General features: G+C 43.6%; 1 protein-coding gene across 1 annotated transcript; it reads left to right on the top strand.

Moving 5' to 3' along the window:
* Positions 1-4: 4 nt before the first annotated feature.
* Positions 5-25,179, top strand: LOC139535729 (sortilin-like). The gene is made up of 20 exons (XM_071335476.1): positions 5-407; positions 15,063-15,122; positions 15,195-15,268; positions 15,976-16,078; positions 16,364-16,525; positions 16,777-16,850; positions 17,689-17,738; positions 19,077-19,204; positions 19,285-19,429; positions 19,589-19,744; positions 19,834-19,946; positions 20,073-20,175; positions 20,961-21,129; positions 21,257-21,456; positions 21,624-21,813; positions 22,096-22,212; positions 22,300-22,408; positions 22,529-22,641; positions 22,724-22,850; positions 23,047-25,179. Exons 1-20 carry the CDS (start codon positions 168-170, stop codon positions 23,059-23,061), a joined length of 2,448 nt encoding a protein of 815 aa, XP_071191577.1. The 5' UTR covers positions 5-167; the 3' UTR covers positions 23,062-25,179.
* The last annotated feature ends 247 nt before the right edge of the window (positions 25,180-25,426 follow it).

The following is a 25,426-nucleotide window of genomic DNA, read 5'->3' as shown; positions in this document are numbered from 1 at the left end:
CCAATCGGACTGATAGGTGGGCGTCTCATTTTAAAACGCCACAGTTCACTTCTGCACCAGATGAACACTGTATGCCGCCGCCTACGTGGGGTAGTCTAAATACAGTTGGTGATAATAGAAACGGATTACTAAATTGATTTTTAGCAACACAACTCAGACTTGCGAATATGACTCCGCTGTATAGCATCGCTGTTGTCTGGTTATTTACCTATGCGCTATGCGAGGATTTCTGTAAGAAAGCCAACTTCTTCGGCGGGGCACACACAACGTTCGTGAAGACCCCGCGACCGAGAGATTCGCCGGTGTTGTCTGGACACAACCTTAACAAACGGAGCACTGACCCCGACGGAGAGACGTGCAAATCTCTAACGGGATTCGAGTCCACGCTGAAAAATAACACACACACCGTAAGTTTTTTTTGTGTTATCATAGTCTGTTGCTTGTAAAATATAAAATAAAACGTCATAAAACTGCACATTGTCATTGATTTGTGTTGGCTGCAACCCAGATATCCCACCACAGCGAAAATAATCACATTTCTCTCAGGGATTTGATTGAGGAATGGTCAAATCCATTGTGATAATCTGTCATTTGTGACCTTACAGACTGCTGTGGTGATATTGACTCATGGTTCTCATCACCACGTGGGCTATACATTCCTAATTGACTGATTGATTAGAAGAATGAACTTTATTGCATATTCTGACAAGAGTTAGACTGTCTTAAAGCTACAATCCTTAGTTGCTGCATATTCTTTATTTATAAATTGACTATATATACCCATTGATACTTGAACTAAACTCGAGGCATTTATAAATTGTGTTCTCCAACTGTCGACCCCATAGAACCTAAAAATATAAGCTTGTTTTACTCCAAAACAATGTAAATGTAACCCCCACCCCCCTTGCTGTATAGCCTCAAAACATGGTTAAAACGACACATTTGATATCATGGATGGTCAGTCCTTGCATCCATAGCTCTGTAAATGAATTTGAGAGTGGTTACAATTCTCCAGGCCCATCCCTCAGCTTTTTACCAAAACGGGCAGGGTACCTGCTTTGCTATTGTTTCTACTAGGGATTCAGTCAAAGTGAGTTTGACCCAAGGAGTACCCTACAGCAAAGGGTCAGGTGGCGTGAATATGCATTCCGGTTTCTCATAATGCATCCATTATTGATAGAGGACGGATCATATTGTGGCATCAGTCTCCTACATTCGGTAGGCCTGTCTCTGTATAGTTTGGTAATATATGCTGTGATTTAAATACACAAAAAGTCTAATTTCATTATCACCCCTAGACCCTAAAAAAACATGATATTGAACATAATTGAAGGCCAGTATATTTATAGTAAAGTATAGACTGACTGAATGAGAACAATGATGGCTTAGGATGTCTATGGGCCAAACATTGCTCAAATCATCATGATTACTTATGTTTTAACCTACTGTTGCTGGGCATGTTGCTTTGCATCACGTCTTTCTGTTAACAGAGCTGGTTATAGCAGCCAGAGTGGTTGCCTGTATTGCAGAAAAAGGTGTGTTGGGGAATGTAAATTGCTGTCTGTAAGCAGCAGTTTTGGTGTGAGTTCATATGACTGTACACTAGCAGGGTCTCCTTTGAGTGGATGCTCTCTGTGCAGTTCACTGCTCCGCTCTGCTCCACTGTGATGCAGTAGAAAAAGGGACATAGTGTTTCATTACTGTTTGCAACATGAAACAAACTATGTAAGTATCATGTTCTGAGACTGACAAAAAGTTAGCACACTGCATGCATGCCATGATTGAGGTGGAGAGGAAATGCAAACCCCTGTAACATTTTGTCAGCATTTATTTCCCTATCAGTCAACACTGGCCTGCCTCTGTCACTGAGGAGTCAGGGGATTCTGTTCAGCCAGTTGAAGGCAGATGCTAATGGGGTTATAGTGTAAGCCACCGCTAACTCAGGCTAAATGTGGCCTTATGAGGAGCAGCAAAAATGGCAGTGTTTGTCTGGGCTAACCCGCCCCATACGCTGTGATGCCTCTGGCTCTGCTGTTGGCCTACTAGAACACTCTTGCAGCCCAGACTCCACATGGCTTCTCTGTGTGTTTAGTGGAGTGGGTTGTGGGCCCTGCAAATGTGACTCAATGCTGAGTTGAAGTCGGAAGTTTACGTACACTTATGTTGGAGTCATTAAAACTAGTTTTTCAACCACTCCACAAATGTCTTGTTAACAAACTATAGTTTTGGCAAGTCGGTTAGGACATCTACTTTGTACATGACACAAGTAATTTTTCCAACAATTGTTTACAGACAGATTATTTCACTTATAATTCACTGTATCACAATTCCAGTGGGTCAGAAGTTTACATACACTAAGTTGACTGTGCCTTTAAACAGCTTGGAAAATTCCAGAAAATGATGTCATGGCTTTAGAAGCTTCTGATAGGCTAATTGATATCATTTGAGTCAATTGGAGGAGTACCTGTGGATGTATTTCAAGGCCTACCTTCAACCTCAGTGCCTCTTTGCTTGACATCATGGGAAAATCAAATGAAATCAGCCAAGACCTCAGAAAAGAATTTGTAGACCTCCACAAGTCTGGTTCATCCTTGGGAGCAATTTCCAAACACCTGAAGGTACCATGTTCATTTGTACAAACAATAGTACGCAAGTATAAACACCATAGGACCACGCAGCCGTCATACCGCTCAGGAAGGAGACACGTTCTGTCTCCAAGAGATGAATGTAATTTGGTGCGAAAAGTGCAAGTCAACCCCAGAACAACAGCAAAGGACCTTGTGAAGATGCCCATCGTTATGTTTGGAGGAAAAAGGGGAATGCTTGCAAGCCAAAGAACACCATCCCAACCGTGAAGTACGGGGGTGGCAGCATCATGTTGTGGGGGTGCTTTGCTGCAGGAGGGACTGGTGCAATTCACTAAATAGATGGCATCATGAGGAAGGGAATTTATGTGGATATATTGAAGCAACATCTCAAGACATCAGTCAGGAAGTTTAAAGCTTGGTCGCAAATGGGTCTTCCAAATGGACAGTGTCCCCAAGCATACTTTCAAAGTGGCAAAGTGGCTTAAGGACAACAAAGTCAAGGTATTGGAGGGGCCATCATAAAGCTCTTACCTCAATCCTATAGAAAATTTGTGGGCAGAACTGAAAAAGCGTGTGCGAGCAAAGAGGCCTACAAACCTCACTCAGTTGAGAGTATGTAAACTTCTGACCCACTGTGAATGCGATAAAAGAAATAAAAGCTGAAATAAATCATTCTCTCTATTATTCTGACATTTCACATTCTTAAAATAAAGTGGTGATCCTAACTGACCTAAGACAGGGAATTTGTACTAGGATTAAATGTCAGGAATTGTGAAAAACTGAGTTAAAATGTATTTGGCTAAGGTGTATGTAAACTTCCGACTTCAACTGTATGTAAATGTGATAATTCAGTTTTCTATTTTTAATACACTTGCAAAAATGTCTAAAGGCCAGTTTTGCCTTGTCATTAAGGGGTATTGTGTGTAGATTGAGGGGAAAAAACTATTTAATCCATTTTAGAATAAGGCTGTAACGTAACAAAATGTGGGACAAGTCGAGGGGTCTGAATACTTTCCGTATGTGTGTTTGTGTATACAGTACCAGTCAAAAGTTTGGACACACCTACTCATTCAAAGAGTTTTCTTTATTTTTACTATTTTTTACATTGTAGAATACTAGTGAAGACATCGAAACTATGAAATAACACATTGAATCATGTAGTAACCCAAAAAATGTTAAACAAATCAAAATATACTTCAAAGTAGCCACCCTTTGCCTTGATGACAGCTTTTCGCACTCTCTCAACCAGCTTCACCTGGAATGCTTTTCCAACAGTCTTGAACCACACATGCAGAGATCATCAGTTCACCTACTCTGTACTCTCTCACAAAGACATGGCGGTTGAAACCAAAAATATCAAATTTGGACTCATCAGACCAAAGGACAGATTTCCGCCGGTCTAATGTCCATTGCTCGTGTTTCTTGGCCCAAGCAAGTCTCTTGTTCTTATTGGTGTCCTTTAGTAGTGGTTTACATTTACATTTAAGTCATTTAGCAGACGCTCTTATCCAGAGCGACTTACAAATTGGAAAGTTCATACATATTCATCCTGGTCCCCCCGTGGGGAATGAACCCACAACCCTGGCGTTGCAAGCGCCATGCTCTACCAACTGAGCCACACGGGACCGTGTGTTGGTTTCAGTTGGTTTCTTTGCAGCAATTCGACCATGAAGGTCAACTCCTCTGAACAGATGTTGAGATGTGTCTGTTACTTGAACTCTGTGAAGCATTTATTTGGGCTGTAATTTCTGAGGCTGGTAACTCTAATGAACTTATCCTCTGCAGCAGAGGTAACTCTGTGTCTTCCTTTCCTGTGACGGTCTTCATGAGAGCCAGTTTCATCATAGCGCATCATTGCGCATTGACTGACATGTCTTAAAGTAATGATGGACTGTCGTTTCTCTTTGGTTATTTGAGCTGTTCTTGCCAAAATAAGGACTTGGTCTTTAATCAAATAGGGCTATCTTCTGTATACCACCCCATACCTTGTCACAACACAACTGATTGGCTCATGCATTAAGAATGCCAGAAATTCCATAAATTAACTTTTAATAAGGGACACCTGTTAATTGAAATGCATTCCAGGTGACTGCCTCATGAAGCTGGTTGAGAGAATGCCAAGAGTACGCAAAGCCGTCATCGAGGCAAAGGGTTGCTACTTTGAAGAATCTCAAATATAATATATATTTTGATTTGTTGAACACTTGTTTTGGTTACTACATGATTCCATATGTGTTATTTCATAGTTTTGATGTCATCACTATTATTCTACAAAGTAGAAGTGCATTTGTAGATTATTCAGAATGAGTAGGTGTGTTAACTTTTGACTCATTCTGTATATATTTCGCAGTTTTGAACTTAGGCGCCCCAAAAAAACTCATAGGCGGCCGCCCAAGGGTTTCTCTGGCAGAAAAGTCCCTGCACTGAGATATGCCTCAAGGCCCACACCCTAACCCAGTTTGCTATGGAATTATGATCTCTCATATGGACCTGACCTGAACCCTCCAGCCAATGAGATATGCTACAAACACCATCCAAACCTCTCTCGACCTCTCTCCAAATGTTCTCAAACCCCCTCGGCCCAAGTCTTGATGACTTCCCAAATGGACACTTAGAAGTTCCTCCCAACTCCATAAACAATCTCTCTCTGGTAATCCCACAGTAAACCAGTTTAGCCCATCTCCAGTTAAAATGGCCTTCCCAGTGCATTCTCTACCCCCTTCCAACTCACAGGAGCTTTGAAACCCAGCGGTAACTTAATTTGGCCGTCTCTCCAGCTCTCTTTGTCCTCAGGGAAGCAGGAAGTGTTTTTAGGAGCAGAACAGCCAGTTCAGTACAGTCCTGGTGTTTTCATGGTAGACAAATACGAATACGGCCAGAGGAATGTTCTAGAATTCTGTGAAATGCCACAACTAAGTACTTGATGGTCTTTGTGTTGTCAGATCAGTGAGTGAATGTGCTAGAGTTGGAACACCTGAAGCTCCTTTTGACCATGGAAAAAGCACTCCTATTGGCAGTGTGGTCCACCCACCACCTCCTATCCACACTAGCCTGTGCTCCCTCATAAACATTCCCCACATGTTTCTCTCGGACCTCCAGTGAGTCTATCTGCTATAAGAGCAGGCTGACTGGCCAAGACAAGGCACAGGGGGCCAGTATTTTTTTTTAGGTTTGTGGCGAGGGCTGAATCTTCTGTGTCAAGACAACACAAGCCTCGGCTCACTTGCTAGTCATAAAAGTCTGTTACAATTCGTGAGAGACTTACACCCCTAAATACCAGAGAGATAATTGATTCAGGCAATGCCTCTTTTTGGTTTCCATAGCATTGTGCAACAAACGAACAGTTGACATGGCTCATTTAAAGAGGAGAGTGTGTGCGACAGTATGTTCCAACACAGTGTAGCCAAAGATAGTACAATATGACGATTTGCAGAATCTGCTTCTCCAATAGAAATCTCTGATCATACTTGTAGGTGATGTCATGCGCAGAAACACGTCATCAGGTCTAATGGCCGTGTCGCACCGAACTACGCATGTGCAGACAGTCAAATCAAACGCACAACTTCAATATAAAGTTGTTTTGATGAAAAGTGTCAGTTTTTCTCTTTCACGAGGTTGTAGCAACGAACATTTCAGCTACTTAAGAGATTGGCTTGAATCTAGGTTTTGTATTTTTCTGAAATTTAACAGCTAAGGTTTTCACTTGACTTGGCAAACTTCAGTCTGGTCTGCCGAGTCTGCTTTATGAAGAATTCCTGAAAGTATTGCGACGTTGCGCCTCTAGGTTTAGAACCTCTAAGGTCTAGCACTGTGTGAGGGCCCAGGGTCTTAGTTACAGAAAGTGACAAGAAGTGAAATTCCATGGTAACAGAATGATGCTGACTCAGATTTCTTTTTTTACTTTAAAAGTATGCCAAACAAAAACCATTGATTGCAAAGTTAAACAAACCAGACGACTCAATGCACAAGCACTACGTTTAACAATTTCCACAGAACATTTTACAAATATACATGTACAGTGCAGATGTAAAGTTTGGTAACAGAATGATAAAATCTTCCTCAGTTTGTGACCACGTTTTCCCAAAACTCTGTTAAATATCTACTCCAAATTAAGATTCAAAGATGTCTACAAAAATAATCGGGTGTCAGCTTTGATATGACACCTTGAGTTTGAAAAAATCTATTTTGGTTATTAGACTATAAGTGAAGTTGATTAACACCCGGTAACAGAAATATAATAACAGACTGACATTATGCGTCCCTAATTTCTACTACACAAAAAGGCATAATTATAAATGTCATTCTCTTCATGGTGATGTATCCTGAATAGATACACAAAGTTAACTAAATGTAATATCCTCCTTTGCATGTTTGGTTATATTTCTATCATTCTAATGAGCTCCACCCCCAAACAAGACCAAATTTGGTTGGTCTGGAGCGGACCAAATCTGTACCAGTGGAGGCTGGTGGGAGGAGCTATAGGAGTATGGGCTCATAGTAAGTGCTGGAATGTAATAAATGGAACAGTATCAAACACATCAAACATAAGGAAACCACATTCTATTAATTCCATTTGTGACAACCCTCCCACTCTGTCTGCCGAATTCTTTCTCTTTGCTCTTGTTTTCCTTAATAGGATGTCGGTGGGCAGAGCTGGGAGGGTCGTCAGCGAAATGGGACACACCTGGGCTCGGGTGTGTCCTGGGGATAAATATATCTTCACCCCATTCATTGAGGAGACTCGCTCCATGCAGACACACTGTTATTTTTGGTTGTGGAATTTTGTGGCTTGTTTGTTTTGGCACCTCTCAACAACCCTAATTTTCACCATCTATGCACACAACCACTCATTAACACTACTGATTACACACAGACACCATTGTTAATTGTTTGTAGTTTACTTTGTTTAATAAATATATCTGTTATTCCTTATCTCCACGTTGTCTCCTTCTTTGTTACGGGCTACGAGCTGGTTCATGACACATTCCAGCCATTCCAATGAGCTCATCGTCCTGTAGCTCCTCCCACCAGCCTCCACTGACCTGTACCAATCAGAGTATGTTTACTGTACACGCACACTAATAGTCCGATACCAAACTGATAATGGCAGTAGGCCGAGTATTCCATTAGCCATGTAAACACCTTACCTAGCTAATCTTAATTGGTGTAAGGTCATAATCAAAGTAAGCATATGCAAATTTAAACACCTGGTTGTCTCAGCAATCTTTCAAATTATTAGGACATGTAAAGACCTTAATCGGCGTTCCAGCGGTGTGTTTGATGTGCACATGTGCTAGCTCCAGCAGTGCAAGCCTCCCTCTTTTCAAACATTATATAACCGAGCTCAGAATCAAATAGGCTTCCCAAAAATTACATGGTACGTGTGGTAGAACAATTATTTTAATTGCCGATTTTCTGCATTTGTCAAATTCCCATCAGGTAGCCTGATTTCAGATGTGTCCATGGAAACAGGATTATTAAGCAAATCGTTCTCCTTGCAAAGCATGTAAACATTTTAATCAAACTATTATATTAATTTGCCTATTCACAATATTCACAATAATTTGCCTATTCACAATAATATTTTGTTCTTGTAACTGTAAATGTATTTTTTTACATTGTAGAATAATAATGAAGACATCAAAACTGACAACACCTTTGCCTAGATGACAGATTTTTCCTCATGAAGCTGGTTGAGAGAATGCCAAGAGTGTGCAAAACCTTTGACTGGTTGTGTGTGTGTGTGTGTGTGTGTGTGTGTGTGTGTGTGTGTGTGTGTGTGTGTGTGTGTGTGTGTGTGTGTGTGTGTGTGTGTGTGTGTGTGTGTGTGTGTGTGTGTGTGTGTGTGTGTGTGTATACAGTTGAAGACGGAAGTTTACATACACCTTAGCCAAATACATTTAAACTCAGTTTTTCACAATTCCTGACATTTAATCCTAGTAAAAATTCCCTGTTTTAGGTCAGTTAGGATTACCACTTTATTTTAAGAATGTGAAATGTCAGAATAATAGAGTGATTTATTTCAGCTTTTATTTCTTTCATCACATTCCCAGTGGGTCAGAAGTTTAAATACACTCAATTAGTATTTGGTAGCATTGCCTTTGAATTGTTTAACTTGGGTCAAACGTTTCGGGGAGCCTTCCACAAGCTTCCCACAATAAGTTGGGTGAATTTTGGCCCATTTCTCCAGACAGAGCTGGTGTAACTGAGTCAGGTTTGTAGGCCTCTTTGCTCGCACACGCTTTTTCAGTTCTATAGGATTGAGGTCAGGGCTTTGTGATGGCCACTCTAATACCTTGACTTTGTTGTCCTTTCCACACAACTTTGAAAGTATGCTTAGCGGGTAGATTTGCTTTTAGCCAAATCCTTTTAGAGCAAGCCAAATAATTTCATGTTTTAAAAAGTTATCCTAGATCAGGTTTCATTGTTTGAATGGTAAGATGCCAATCATTTGAGTTTGGAAGATCCATTTGCAACCAAGCTTTAACATCCTGACTGATGTCTTGAGATGTTGCTTAAATATATCCACATAATTTTCCTACCTCATGATGCCATCTATTTTGTGAAGTGCACCAGTCCCTCCTGCAGCAAAGCACCCCCACAACATGATGCTGCCACCCTGGTGCTTCATGGTTGGGATGGTGTTCTTCGGCTTGCAAGCCTCCCCCTTTTTCCTCCAATCATAACGATAGTCATTATGGATAGTCATTTTTGTTTCATCAGACCAGAGGACATTTCTCCAAAAAGTACGATCTTTGTCCCCATGTGCAGTTGCAAACCGTTGTCTGGCTTTTTTTAATGGCGGTTTTGGAGTAGTGGTTTCTTCCTTGCTGAGCGGCCTTTCCGATTATGTCGATATAGGACTCGTTTCACTGTGGGTATAGATACTTTTGTACCTGTTTCCTCCAGCATCTTCACAAGGTCCTTTGCTGTTGTTCCGGGATTGATTTGCACTTTTCGCACCAAAGTACGTTCATCTCTAGAAGACAGAACGCGTCTCCTTCCTGAGCGGTATGACGGCTGTATGGTCCCATGGTGTTCATACTTGCATACTATTGTTTGTACAGATGAACGTGGTACCTTCAGGCATTTGGAAATTGCTCCCAAGGATGAATCAGACTTGTGGAGGTCCACAATTTTTTCCTGAGGTCTTGGCTGATTTCTTTTGATTTCCCCATGATGTCAAGCAAAGAGGCACTGAGTTTGAAGGTAGGCCTTGAAATACATCCACAGGTACACCTCCAATTGACTCAAATGATATCAATTAGCCTATCCGAAGCTTCTAAAGCCAGAAGCTTCTAAAGCCATCTGTTTAAAGGCACAGTCAACTTAGTGTATGTAAACTTCTGGTCCACTGGAATTGTGATACAGTGAATTATAAGTGAAATTATCTGTCTGTAAACAATTGCTGGAAAGAGTACTTGTGTCATGCACAAAGTAGATGTCCTAACCGACTTGCCAAAACTATAGTTTGTTAACAAGAAATTTGTGGAGTGGTTGAAAAACAAGTTTTAATGACTCCAACCTAAGTGTATGTATACTTCCGACTTCAACTGTGTATATATGTGTATGTTTTTCCTAGGGTGCTGCAGCACACCTACTTCCCGCGACTATGATTATTCTCCCTCCTGATGAGGGAGAGAAATGTGAAAATATCTTAAAGGTGAACTGCACTCACCGATTCCGCATGTGTTCGGTCATTACTGAAGCCCAAATGAGAGTTGTCTTTGGGGTGTGATTTAATGTGGGTGTGTCTTTGCCATTCAAGTTCAACAAACAAAGGCAGTAGTAACTTAGTGACAGCTAAGTAAGCAAAGCTAGCTTTGCTACTGAGAGAAGTTTTGAAGTTGATATTTTCTCCCCTTCTGACTGACTCGCCGTCTCAAGATGATCTGCTAATTCAGTTCAATGTGTAGGCTAAAGCCTGTGCTCATCTTGTTATAGCACTAAAGGGGGGACCAGCTCCATATTAATGCCCATGATTTTGGAATGAGATGTTCGACGAGCAGGTGTCCACATACTTCTCTTGATGTAGTGTGTATACGGTGCTTTCAAAGTAGACCCCCTTCATGTTTTCCACATTTTGGAAAATTGATCATCAATCATCAATTTACACACAATACCAACGCGGTTGTAACGCAACTCTTTTTTGTAACGCCTGGATCATACCTACAGCGTCATTACGCAAAATGGTACGCAGCATCATCTGGATATGTGTGCAACAAAAGTTCAACATTCACCTTCTGCTACCATTTTTGTCAAGCCGTCTACAGATACAATTTGATGCATATGTTCGATAAATCCAACGTATGCACCACACACAATGCACTGCAGCCGTCTCTGCAAGGAAATGCTGCAAGGCAAACACATCGTTCCATTGGAAATGAATGTACTTCTGGTGTAACAAAACGCAAAAGACGCTGTCGGTGTGACCGGGTCGTTAATTCTTCCATGGATCTCACACTAAATTCAGCACAACGGGGATGTAGCACTGTTTAAACTAACACTATTCAAAGGCCACAGAGAAACTTGGAATAACAACCTGTACTTGGTTCGATGACAACTTGTAGAAGGCTTATATCTATATTTTGGAATGTCGGTTGTTGATTTCACCACAAAGGGAACAGACCACTTTTTCTGTTAACTTAAATGAATCACGACCCGGCATAGGATATCAACAGTGACAACGGTTGACTGTCCAAAAAATGTATTGGTGTGTGGCCAGTGACTTTTATAGAGAGACCACCCAAATGCTCTGTGCCATTTCATTAACTCCTCGTTCTAAGTCCTGCGCATCCCAGCGTGACAATATCAGCGGTACAGAACCAAAGATATTGAGTCGTTTTAAGCAATCAATCTTACGTCATCGTGATGACTAAACTTTTATACTAACATCACCAATCTGAGGTAAAAATTATTTATAATTCCACTAAATTGTATAGCTTGAAAATGAAAGCTTGTGTAAGGTAGTAACACAAACTGTCCACATTAGGGAAATTAGCGCAGTATACAATTTTTAATTTTTTTATTTAACTAGGCAAGTCAGTTAAGAACAAATTCTTATTTACAATGACGGCCTAGGAACAGTGGGTTAACTGCCTTGTTCAGGGGCAGAACGACAGAGTTTTACCTTGTCAATATGGCAAAATAGTTGTGAGGAGTCTTTACGCTAACATTGTGTTTTGATGTATTTCTAATACCTAATAAGACTTTTCCTGCTTGATGTTTTCTAAGACCCATTTTCCATCCTATGAACTTGACATGTTCGTGCTCATGTTTTTTTTTTTTTACATGGAAATGCCCCTAAGCAAGGAACAGAAGGATATAGGTCTACAGTGTGTTATACAGTAAATAACCATTAACAACACTACCTACATAAGACATTAGTGTTATCAACATACATTATGATTATTCAGGGTAACTTGTCAGTAATGCATAACATCATACGTGTCCAAATATCTGTGTAAAATGTAGGCTAACTAAAGTGGTCACTGACACCAGTGGGAACTATGGAATTATGCCTATAAATCTAACTGGCCAGAACCACAGTGACCGTCTGTCTGAATATCCAGCTGTATGTTTACATCCTGACTCTCCAGGGCTGAGAAACCCACAGGCTAAAGACCTCTTTATCTGTGTCCAGCACAAACTCCTAGTCTCAGACACACACCACTATCTCTCCCTGACCTCTGATCCAAGGAGAGAAGACACAAAACTGAAGTATTTAAGGAAAATGTAATTCATTATTCCACGCATCTAGGGCTATATGTTGCTGCTTATTACCTTTTTTCTGTGTAGTATTCACCTTCGTCATTTGATTGAATGTGTCTAAATGTGCAATAACAACATCATGAGGGTCAGGCTGGCTGGCTGTTTTTTTCCCTCTGGTCTGTGGTCAGAATGTACAGAGAAAACATGTCCTGTTCCCTGTGTGTGTGTGTGTGTCTCAGTGTGTGTCTCAGAGCTGGGTTGCAGCCAGCAGCACAGAACCAAGGAAAGCAGCACAGTGACGTTCCACGTGCTGTTTGTGTCCAGAGGATAGAGAGAGGGACGGAGAGAAGAAGGGAGGGAAGGAGAGTTGGACGGCTAGATATAAAGAAAGAAGGGGATAGGAAAGAGGATAGGGGAGGAAGAAATGTAGGGTGAAGGAAAGTTTCATGGTTGGCTGTGTTTTTTTTGTTTTTCCATATTATCCCATCTTCACTCAATAGGGGTGGAGTAATGGGCTGTGTATGTGTCTCCTCCCAGATGCTAATAGCTGACTGAGCTTCAAGTAGGACCCGACTTTCACTTCACTCAGCTCCAGCCCAGTGCCTCAAACTTACTGTACCTAGACCTGCAATAGCCCTATATACAGTACCAGCCAGATCCATGCATTTAGAGTGTTGGACCATTGAGGTTTCTGCATTATGAAGCATTTACATGAAACCACAACATTCTATGGCAGCCATGTTAGCATTCCATTTACATTAAATGGGGAATATTTAAATAATGCTATGTACCTGAATGTCTAAAATTAGATCAATATTAAAAATTCTAGAAGTTGGCCCAACTCTCTAAATACATGGCTCTGGTACAGACACAGCTGTCATCTGACCCTGCAGCCCCTCTCTCCCTGCTCCTTTAAGCTTCATACCCAACCCTCCAAACCATATATGACATTTACACAGCTTGACCTCAAAGATCACAGCCTGCATGTGTTTGACCTTTATTTCTGGAAATATTGATGTAGCACTCTTGTTAACACCTAGAACCCTGCAGAATAAGGGGCTCACTGTGCTGGCCTGTAACCTCCCAGCCCTACAGTATACCAGTGGTGTGTGTGCTTTAGCTCTGGAATATTTCGTCACAGGATGTGAGCTCATGTCTGGTCTATGAGGTCACATCCTGTCTGGCAGTGAGGACACAGGGTTTGTAGCTGTATTTGACAATTAAATGATTTTTCCTCCCTCCTCCATCTCATCTTCTGTCCGTTGATGGTATCAATTCATCCCCTCAGGCAGTCTCCTCTCTTCCTCATCCCCCTCTTCTTACTCCTCGTCCCTCCCACCAAGTTAAAATATATCTGTCTGTGACAGAACCTCCTCTGGTCCCTGTCATCCAGCTGGAGCTGCTGACTGGGCTGACCGAGGCTGACCTGTCCCACACTGCCTTGCTGCTTTGTTTTGGGTTTGAAACTCAGGGCAGGGTATCGGTTGTCCAGGCAGCCTGGCAGGGGTTCAGAGGAACAAATTAAGAAAACACGTTCTTGGTTAGATTTGACACAGGTGTACAAGCATTGTTCTTGTACTTCTATACTCCTAAGAAAAGCAGAAGCCTTTCCACCCCCATAACATGAACAATCTGCTACAGTAACATTATTTGTGCCCAGGCGTGCCAGCTTAAACCTGGCAGGGTTGTTTTCAACAAGAGTCTTTGAACTCAAGTTGAACCGGGTCGATCAGATCACTTCAGAGGAGGGATGAAGAGTGAGATGATTCCTTTGGAGCAGGATTAAGGAAGGATTGAGGGGTTGTATGAACATATCTACTGTATTTGGAGGAGGAAGGATGGAGAGAGAGTGTGAGGAACCGATGCTTTTGAAGAAAGGATGGAAACTTGTGTTCACACTTGGAGCGATCATGTGTTCCCCTGGACCTGTTTACTAGTAGTTTCCAGAGAGCTGCCTGCCTGCCTCCTGCCTGCCTGCCTCCTGTGGCTTTATAGACTTCCTAGAGTAGCAGACACTCTCCAGGCCTTACCTCTCCTCATAAACAACACATAGAGGCAGGCTAGTGGTGGGGGAACCATAGCATCCTCTCTCCACAGACCTACTAGATGTAATTCAGGGTAGAATGGAAGAAGTGAACTCTGGATTAGTGGTAATGTAAGACAAACACTCTTTATGTTCTCCACCTGACTTCTTTGTCTTAGCTCTCTTTCTTTCCCCTCTGTCTCTTTCTGGGGGTAATCTCTCGATCAGCTCTAAGGCACACACACATATTTTCTGTCTCTCTCTCTCCATCGTCTGCAGACTGGACTTTAACTTTAGGGGGCCCTCAGGAGAATTAGGGGCCTGTGTGCGCAAGAGTGTTTTTGTCCTGCTTTCAGGACACAAGGCCCTCAGTCACTCTCTTGTTCTCGGGCCTCTCAGCTTGTCAGCCAAGTAGGAATGTAGGTCACACTCACAGTTCCATACAAAGAACATTGTTTGACAGTTGGGACACTCAGCAACAGCCTGGGAGGTGTGTATGTGTGTGTGTGGTCAACTCTCCCTGTGTTGAACAGGCAGGATTTGGATAAAGGAGAGTAGGAAAAGGGGAATCACACAAGTGAATGTCCCTCTGTGTTCTGTATGACATCACGTGTCAAATTTGACTGTTTCCTGTACCCTGTGATTTCACTTAGCGTAAACCACACGACGCTACACGTGCTGTACCTCATGATCCTTTGTAAGCCATGTTGATAAGCCTTCTCTTTCTCTCCTGTCTGCAGTATGCCTTCAATGACTTGAGTGGCTCAGTGTCTCTGGCCTGGGTGGGAGATGGCACAGGGGTAAGTAGAGTATAAACTGTGTGTGTGTGTGTGTGTGTGTTCACCTGTAAAGCCTGTGTTGTATCTCCACAGGTGCTTCTGGTGCTAACCACATTCCAGGTGCCTGTCTTCATGATTCGCCTTGGCCAGTCTAAACTCTACCGCAGGTCAGAAACTCCAGATACAGGAGATACGGGTCTATTTTTACCAGTCTCAACTCATCAGGGATTGAATCGCACATTAACTTTTGGGGTCACCCTTAAAATAGTGGAGTTGGCCTCCCGGGTGGCGCAGTGGTCTAGGGCACTGCATCGCAGCGCTAGCTGCGCCACCAGAGTCTCTGGGTTCGCGCCCAGGCTCTGTCGCAGCCGGCTGCGACCGGGAGGTCCGTGGGGCGACGCACAATTGGCCTAGCGCCGTCCGGGTTAGGGAGGGTTTGGCCGGTAGGGATATCCTTGTCTCATCGCGCCCCAGCGACTCCTGTGGCGGGCCGGGCGCAGTGCGGGCTAACCGAGGGGGCCAGGTGCACGGTGTTTCCTCCGACACATTGGTGCGGCTGGCTTCCGGGTTGGAGGCGCGCTGTGTTAAGAAGCAGTGCGGCTTGGTTGGGTTGTGCTTCGGAGGACGCATGGCTTTCGACCTTCGACTCTCCCGAGCCCGTACGGGAGTTGTAGCGATGAGACAAGATAGTAATTACTAGCGATTGGATACCACGAAAATTGGGGAGAAAAGGGGGTAAAATTTAAAAAAATAATATAAAAAAAAAAAAAAAAAAAATAGTGGAGTTATGATGCTTTTAATATAAGGATTCCTGATTTGTATTGGGAGTGCCCAGTAGGTTTTTGTACATTCCCCCCCTGTCTCTCTCTCCCAGCGAGGACTATGGAAAGACATTCCAGGATGTGACCCACCTGATCAACAACACCTTTGTTCAGACTGAGTTTGGCATCGCCATTGGTCCTGACAACTCTGGCAGGGTCAGTACTTCTTCCCTTCATGACTACGTAGACATATTCTGTCTGTATAGACTGGATTGTACCTAGAGGATTCAGTCAACAGATGCACAGCTCCAGTAATCGAACTAGTCTTTGTTTCTCTCTGGTACTACTACGTGAGTTATAATTGCTCTGATTGCCCAGAGATTTAATGCACCTGGTTTCTCAGATCTAAGCCAGTTCCATGTCTCCCTCTATTGGTGATCTCTTCTGTCGCTTAGTGATCTCCTGGGTTCTCCTCTGATCCACTGTCTCTCTGTCATCCAGGTGATCATGACAGGTGATGTGTCAGAGGGAGGGGGATCCCGGATTTTCCGCTCGCTGGATTATGGACATAGTTTTTCCCCAGCGGACCTCCCCTTCTTTCCTCTGATTCAGACACTGTATAACCCCAACGACAGTAACGTGCTACTGACCCTCAGCATCACGGTACATAACCCTGACCCTAAGCCATAACCCTGACCCTCAACATCATTGTACATGACCCTAACCTCTAACCTCTGATCCCTGACCCTCAGCATCATGGCACATAACCCTCGATTAAGGCAGCCTACGAGGGGTTGGGTTAAATGTGAAAGACACATTTCAGTTGAATGCATTCGGTTGTACAACTGACTAGGTATCTGCCTTTCCTCTTTGAATATGATCTGGTTTTTTCGTCCCTCTCTCCTCTCCTCCAGTTGGAACTGTGGCTGTCTGAAGACTTTGGCTCCACCTGGAGGAAGATCCATGACAGCGTGTGTCTGGTCAGATGGTGAGATCTTCCATTTAACCAGTTCATTATTAATCAATCAGTAACAATGGATGTTTTTTATGATCTTGTTTACTTCCAAACAAACATCTATGTCCTCTAGCTCCATATTCGAACAGCATATCATTTACCTCTGTATCGCCCCGATCCTCCTCCCTTTTTCTCTCATTTTCTCTCCCAATCAGTGGTGTGAGCAAAACAAACAGTTACAGGAGTTGTGTGTGTGTGTGTGTGTGCGTGCGTGCGTGCGTGCGTGCGTGCGTGCGTGCGTGCGTGCGTGCGTGTGTGTGCAAGCTTGACTTTATTGTTGTTATTCCAGCTGTCTTGCCTGTCAGTTGTGACCACATATTTGACTCCAGTTTCAGTGCAGCAACAGAAGTTCAGATCAGGTCAGAGACAGGATGTGGTAGTTACTGCACAATCATCACCTCGCACAGCATTCTGGGAACTCTGTGGCCACAGCTTCAATTGGAGCTCTGACCAGAATGCATTACACAAGCAGTTTGGGCTCCCAGGACAGTGAATCAGGAGTCAGCAGAATAGTGTATATTAATTTCACAACTCCTGGTAGAGGTCAGTTGTACAGTGGGTTGGTGAATATTGTCACTTCAGCAGCAGTCGAGTGACACCTCAGTCAGGTGGGAACCAGATGTTTTCATTCCTTTAAAGGGGTGTCACGGTGGGATGAGTCCATATTCCACACCATCTGTTTTGTATAACCCTGCTACATGTATACGCGTCAGGAGGAATGTACCGGCCTCAATCCCCAGTGAATAGGAAAGATCTCTTGTTTGTCTGTCCGTCCGTCTGTCTCACTGTCCGTCTGTCTGTGTGATCCTAGGGGTCCTGAGGACAGCATCTACTTCACCACAAACTCTAACGGATCCTGCAGTGAGTAGACCATGACTACAGTAACACAACCTCATGTCAACACAACACCAATAACAACAAATAAATCACTAACAGTATAATCATTGAGCCAGACATCTGTCCAGAGAGACTGCACTAACAATAACACAGCCACACGATTCACCATACACAACAGCACACAATGATACACTACATGACCAAAAGTATAGGGACACCTGCTCGTCGAACATCTCATTCGAAAATCACGGGCATTAATATGGAGTTGGTCCCCCCTCTGCTGCTATAATAGCCTTCATTCTTCTGGGAAGGATTTCCACTAGATGTTGGAACATTGCTACGGGGACTTGCTTCCATTCAGCCACAAGAGCATTTGTGAGGTTGGGCACTGATGTTGGGCGATTAGGCCTGGCTCGCAGTTGGCGTTCCAATTCATTCCAAAGGTGTTCGATGGAGTTGAGGTCAGGGCTCTGTGCAGGCCAGTCAAGTTCTTCCACACCAATCTCGACAAACCATTTCTGTATGGAACTCGCTTTGTGCACAGGGGAATTTTCATGCTGAAACAAAGTTGGAAGCACAGAATCGTCTAGAATGTCATTGAATGCTGTAGCGTTAAGATTTCCCTTCACTGGAACTAAGGGGCCTAGCCCGAACCATGAAAAATAGCCCCAGACCATTATTCCTCCTCCAAACTTTACAGTTGGCACTATGCATTTGGGCAGGTAGCGTTCTCCTGGCATCCACCAAACCCAGATACTTCCATCGGACTGCTAGATGGTGAAGCGTGATTCATCACTCCAGAGAACGTGTTTCCACTGCTCCAGAGCGGGTTTTACACCACTCCAGCCTACTCTTGGCATTGAGCATGGTGACCTTGTGTGTGGCTGCTCAGCCATGGAAACCCATTTCATGAAGCTCCCGACAAACCGTTATTGTGCAGACGTTTCTTCCAGAGGCAGTTTGGAACTCGGTAGTGAGTGTTGCAACCGATGACAGATGATTTTCAGCGATCCCATTCTGTGAGCTTGTAGTTCACCAGGGCAGCTCTAGCGGGGCCGAAATTTGATGAACCGACTTGTTGGAAAGGTGGCATCCTATGACGGTGCCACGTTGAAAGTCATTGAGTTCTTCAGTAAGGCCATTCTACTGCCAATGTTTGTCTATGGAGATTGCATATCTGTGCGCTCGATTTTATACACCTGTCCTCAACGGGTGTGGCTGAAATAGCCAAATCCACTAATTTGAAGGAGTGTCCACATATTTTGTATATATGGTGTATATAGATGAGCAAAAAATCTCAAACTTTGTACTGATAACAATCATACGTGTTTTGACTCGTCTCTTTCCCTCTCCCCTCTTCAGATGATAAGGGCATGTTGGAGCTGAAGAGGTCTCTAGACTATGGCAAGAACATCAAGACCATCGCCAGCAAGATCTACTCCTTCGTACTGGGAGGACGCTTTGTCTTCGCCTCCATCATGACTGGCTCGGTGTGTGTGTGTGTGTTACGTTAGTATGTGCGTTTCCACAGTAAAGTCTGCGTGTGTTATAATGTGTGTGTGTTCCTCAGGGTACCCAGCGTATGATCCATGTGTCGGTAGATGGTGGTGATGTGTGGAACATGGCTCAGCTCCCTACTGTTGGCCATGAGCAGTTCTACTCCATATTGGCAGCCAGCGACGACATGGTGTTCATGCACGTAGACGAACCTGGAGGTCAGTCAGAACACACAATTATGGATTAAGATTCTTTCTTAGATGTGTGTCTTTGTTAAGATCTCACTTGTCCCTTGCTATCCTCCCAGATGAAGCTTTCGTCCACATGACAATAGATGGTTTATGAAGCTTTATTTACTTAGTGACACATTGTGACAGACACTGGCATAGGGACCATCTACATATCAGATGACAGAGGGACGCTCTACTCCAAGTCTCTGGAGCGCCACCTCTACACGGCCACAGGGGGCGACACTGATTTCACCAACGTCACCTCGCTCAGGGGTGTCTACATGACCAGCGTACTCACAGAGGGTGGGTCTACACTGCCACACACGGACACAGAGACGCACCGTTTTGAAGTGTTTTTCTATACAGTCTGACCCCCTCCACTCCCTCTGTAGACGGCTCAGTGGAGACTGTGGTGTCGTTTGACCAGGGGGGGGAGTGGCGGCCGGTACAACGGCCTCGAAACAGCCGCTGTGACACTGAGACCGCCACCAACCGCCCGGACCGAGTGAGACACACACACACACACACACAACCCTGTGATTATATATGTGTGCTTTAGCAATACTGTATGTAAGCTTTGTATTTCATGAGTGTTTTGTCCTTGTCCCTTACCCACCCTGTGTGTCTACAGTGCAGCCTGCACATCCACGCCTTATACAGCATCTCTATGAAGATGAACGTCCCTCTGCTGCCCCTCACACAGTTCAACGCTATAGGCCTCATTCTGGCTCATGGTAACACACACACAGTATACACCAGCCATACTCAATATTTCGGTCTGGATCCAGACCCAGAATGGGGTTCATTTTTACTGCTGTTGAGAGTTGTAATAGTAGATTGTACAAGGTGGAATTTAGAAATGTGGAAGTGCATGGGCAGTTATGTCATTCAATGTCAGAAATGTCCAGTTTATCAACTAGCCCCCTCAAACTCAACTCTGGATCTCAAAGACAGTTCCACTTCATTATTCCCCTCTAATCAGGGACTGATTTACACCTGGCACACCAGATGGGTGCAATTAATTATCAGGTAGAACAGAAAACCAGCAGGCTCTGGACCTCGTAGGGTAAGAGTCAAATAACCCTGGCACTAGCACCTGTTAGCTTGGTAGCTGGTTAGCCCAGCTTACCTATCTAAATAGTGTAGTTATCATAGCCAGATTACATGCCCAGGGGCCTCCATTGATTTTGTTGAGTCACTCCAGTATCATATGAACACACAAGACATGGCAAAATGTGTAGAATTGCAGGAAAAGAGCTTTAAAACAGCAACATTTTCTCTCTGCCAGCAAGAGAAGTGTGAACAGACGGATCAGTTTGGGGTTGCATGGGTTGTGAGGTGGAGGTTTGTTACTACACCAATAAATGACAATATCCATCTGGATCTTTGCCACCTTGGAACATCTACACTGAGCCCAAAAAGAACACAAACACAGGCCCACCCTATGGAGCACTAGAATAATGGAACATTCATATCCCTATTCCTTCACTCCCCTCTCCCTCTCTTTCTCTGTCTCCAGGTAGTGTGGGTGACCCAGCGTCTGTGCTGTCTCCTGATGTGTATGTGTCTGATGATGGAGGCTACTCCTGGCTGAGAGCGCTAACCGGACCCCACCACTACGCCATCCTAGACTCTGGAGGCCTTTTGGTGGCTGTCGAACACACATCTGCACCCGTCAACCAGATCAAGTGAGTGAAAGAGAGAGAGACAGACAGAAATGGAGGAGGTCCTGCCATTTCAAATCTTTGCACTCAGGTTGTGTTTGATAATGATGCTAAGAGGCCTTTTCCCCCTCCTCCTCCATCTCCCCTGCAGGTTTTCCACAGACGAAGGCCAGTGTTGGCATGTGTATAACTTCACCAGTGAGCCGCTGTATTTCACAGGGCTGGCATTGGAGCCTGGAGCCCACTCCATGAACCTCAGCCTGTGGGGGTACAGAGTGGGCCTGCAGGGTCCCCTCAGTCACTACTGGGTCTCTGTTACTATTGACTTCAAACAGCTACTCTCCAGAGACTGTGAGTGGACTGTGTGTGTGTGTGTGTGTGTGTGTGTGTGTGTGTGTGTGTGTGTGTGTGTGTGTGTGTGTGTGTGTGTGTGTGTGTGTGTGTGTGTGTGTGTGTGTGTGTGTGTGCTTGTGATTGCGTTTGTGCCTGTGCTTACTGGTCTCCATGTACCCCTGCAGGTGGGGAAGGAGACTATGTTCAGTGGTTGGCGCACTCTGATGACCTCAACAACCCCAATGACGGATGCATTCTGGGATATAAGGAGCGTTTCCTGCGGCTGAGGAAAGATTCTGTCTGCTGGAACGGACGTGATTATGTCATCACCACCCAGCCCACCCCCTGCCCCTGCACACTGGACGACTACCAGTGGTCCGCACCTCATAAACCTTCCCGTCTATGTTACTACTCACTCTCTCTTTACCTTTTATTTGACTCCCTTTCCTCCCCTCACCCATTCAGAGGGGTCGGGTTAAATCTGGAAGACATTTCGGTTGAATGCAATTCAGTTGTGCAACTGACTAGGTATCCCGCTTCCCCATCTTATCCATCTTTCACCATCACCTCTCTGTCTATCTCTCCTTGTGTTCAAGCAAACAACTGACATATGCATCTTTCTCTCTCTCTCTGTCTCTCTGTCTCTGTCTGTTGTAGTGACTATGGGTACTACCGTGCAGAGAACAGTTCTGAGTGTGTGGAGCAGGCAGACCTGAAGGGCCATGTTCTGGAGTTCTGTCTTCATGGCACCACAGAACAGCTGCAGACCAGCGGGTAAGGAACTCACCTCACCACAACTAAAAACAAAATCCCTCTCTCTCCTTCCATTTTTCACCGTCTCTTCTGCTCTCCATCCTAAAGCTACCGGAAGATTCCAGGCGACCGGTGTGAGGGTGGGATCCAGCCTAAGAGAAAGGAGATTGATCTGAGGAGAAACTGCATCAGCAATGCACTTCACCCAAAAGCCCTGGTCAGTGGTAGCATTCCTGCTACAGCTATGATACAGCATCTGGTAAAGTCTTTGTCTGGCTCAAGGAGTAGGAAAACCATTGTAGACTTAAGTTAACACCCCTCTCCTTCTCTCTCTCAGACGGAGGCCAACTTGTTAAGCTCTGCCTCTATAGTAGTGGTTGTAATGGTGATTCTGCTCATCAGCGCTGCCACAGGGGTTATGCTCGTCAAGAAATATGTCTGCGGAGGGAGGTCAGTTTACCTCACCTATCTCCTCCCTAACCTTTGTCCTCCCTGTGTGTACAGTATGTGACTGTGTGGTTATCTCGCTCAGGTTCCTGGTACACAGGTACTCAGTGCTACAACAGCATGCAGAGGCCAATGGGATAGAGGGAGTGGATGAACTGGACACACACACCACCGAGATGGGCAAAACACACTACCACGAAGACTCAGATGAGGTTCACACACTGCTAGCATACACAGACACACACAGTTTTTGTATGACACAGCAATTTTGTGTACAGTACATTACTAGTACATTCCTGCTTTTGTCCTGCATCATGCACTCGCCTCTGTCCTCACGATATTCTCTCTCTCATTGTGTGTGTGTGTGTGTGGGCGTATATCTGTGTACGTGTGGATTTTCCCGCCCAGGACCTCTTGGAGTGAGAAGCGAGCTGCGAGAGACTTAATCCGCCAACCTGACAGCCTACCCAAGACTACTCCCTCCCAGCATTGCCTCCTCCTCCTGCCGCCACTAATACCGCAGCTGCTCTGAGACTCCACTCCTACTCAATGACTGCAAACAGTTCTTACATACCTCTTCCCTTCCCAAGGACACTGGCACTAAAGGGATGTATCATGTCCTGCAGAGGGCTGGAGAGCAGTGGGGCAGGGGCTGTGGGCTTGGGGCCTGTGGAGGGGAGCGCAGAGGAGAGCTTTTGTGTCCCTAAGGAGCTTTTGTTGTGTCTGCAGCCTTCCTTTCTCCACAACGCTTTCTGATGCAGATTCACGGCGCAGGCGCTCTATTGCTGTGGTGCAGAGAGTCAGGGTACAACAGCAGTGGCACTGGGAATGGTGTGTCTGGATCAGACTGAGTTTCTATGGTACAGTACCTGATATGGTACACCCCTACGAAAGAGACAGTATACAAAATGAGATGTGGAAAGCTTTCAACTGAAGTGGTACATAGTTATAAATGTAGTTATGTCTGAAATAATTTTGTACCAAGTGTAAAAGATAATAATTTTCATAAACAATATGTGTGAGGTGAAAACGTATACTAAATTTGTTATCGTTTTCAGGCTCATACCAGCTTTAGTGAGTATGACCACATTAACATAAATTAGCTAACCATACAGTACCTTGTCCTACTGTGCTTAGAGTGGACATCTTGAATTATATTACCAAAGCACTTTCATAATTTTGTGTTGCAGAGAAAATGTATCTGATTTGTCATACTGAGAGGGTAGGGAATATGGGGGAAACTACTCAGCAAATGAGTTGTCAAGTCTGAACAGACCATATTGTACTAGTGAATTACTTCAGCAATAATTTAAAATCTTTCATTTTTAACCTCTGCCATGAGGCCTACTTAACAATGTCATAACAATGTCATAAACAGTCATGACAGCTGAAATTAACTTAATTTACACAATCTTTACACACACTGCTATTGAAGTGAACTAGTTGGATAGCAGTTTACCCAGCTAAATCTAAAAATGATCAAATATATGTGTGTGTCTGGTATAGTCTGCTTGTAAACTATTTAACCATTACATTTAGCAAATACATGTGTAAGGCTTATTGTTCATAGTGTATATATGATTAAAGGGTCTGATAATAAATGGTTCATAAATAATATACATGTAATTATTAATGAACTCAAATATATTAACCAATGATATGTAATGTTAGCAAATAGTTTACTTATGGTAACAAACTTTTGAAAACTGGTATAAAAGCAGACCCTGTCAACCTGTTACTAAGTTAAATGTGAATCATTGCTCTTTTTTTTTATTACGATGAAGGCTATGATTTAATCGAAATCTTGTTTAACAAAAGAAGCGCTATGTTCAAAGTTTGTGTTTGTGGGAATTATTTGATTTTACAATTGGCAAGTGGACACATTATGTGAAATTAATTGTCCTAACATTTTCTTGTCAATATATTTTATTACCTCAGAATTTCATAAGCTAACATATCTAAGAAATAAAAACAGTTTGAGTATTCACTTGTGCTTTATTCACGTAAGCGGTATTCAGAACATAGAGCGGCAGAAATTATCATGGGCCTTCAGTCCCAAGCATTTCATTAGACAATGTTACCTAGTTTTCTTTATAGATTTGAGAAGCACAATATCAAGGAGTTAATGCATGTCTACTGTGTAATGAAGTGATTCCATCTCCAAGTGGACCCAATTGAGGGTTAGGAGACTTCCTGACCAGGAAACACTCTGGGCTCTTGCAACTGGTACTTGCTTTTTGCAGTTGCAGGCACTCATTTTCTTTTCACACCATCAGGATTGATTAACCAGCTATTATAAATGGCAGCTCATGCTGAGTTTTGGTGCAGTGCTATACTGTGAGATAGCTGTATAATGGACATAATGTTTTGTCTCAGATTTCCATCTTTCTGGGAATAGTCTGTTCCATTTTAGGCCTTGTGTATAGTAGTTTGTTTGCTTGTGTTATTATATATCATTGACAATTTTACAAACAGACTTGGAAAGTCCTCTTTTGCAATATAGGTTGATCTCTTTGAATAAATAATAGTTTAAATGTTTAACTTTCTTGTCATGTCTATTTGATCCTGCTTCACCAAAGAAGGCATTATGCTATAACGCTTTAATTCCTTTACAATCACCTTTCAAAGGAACTCGCGCATCAGGTTTAGTTTATTGGGATCCCCATTAACTACTGCACATACAGCAGCTACTCTTCCTGTGGTCCACATAAAACGTACAAATAATAGCTACATTTTACACTTTATATGAACCAAAAAAGTATGTGTGGAAACAGTGAAACTACAATCT

Source organism: Salvelinus alpinus, chromosome 12, assembly GCF_045679555.1.
Source record: "Salvelinus alpinus chromosome 12, SLU_Salpinus.1, whole genome shotgun sequence".
Classification (NCBI taxonomy): Eukaryota; Metazoa; Chordata; class Actinopteri; order Salmoniformes; family Salmonidae; genus Salvelinus; species Salvelinus alpinus.
The sequence above is the reverse complement of the archived record's forward strand: the minus strand, read 5'-3'. Positions and strand labels throughout refer to the sequence as shown.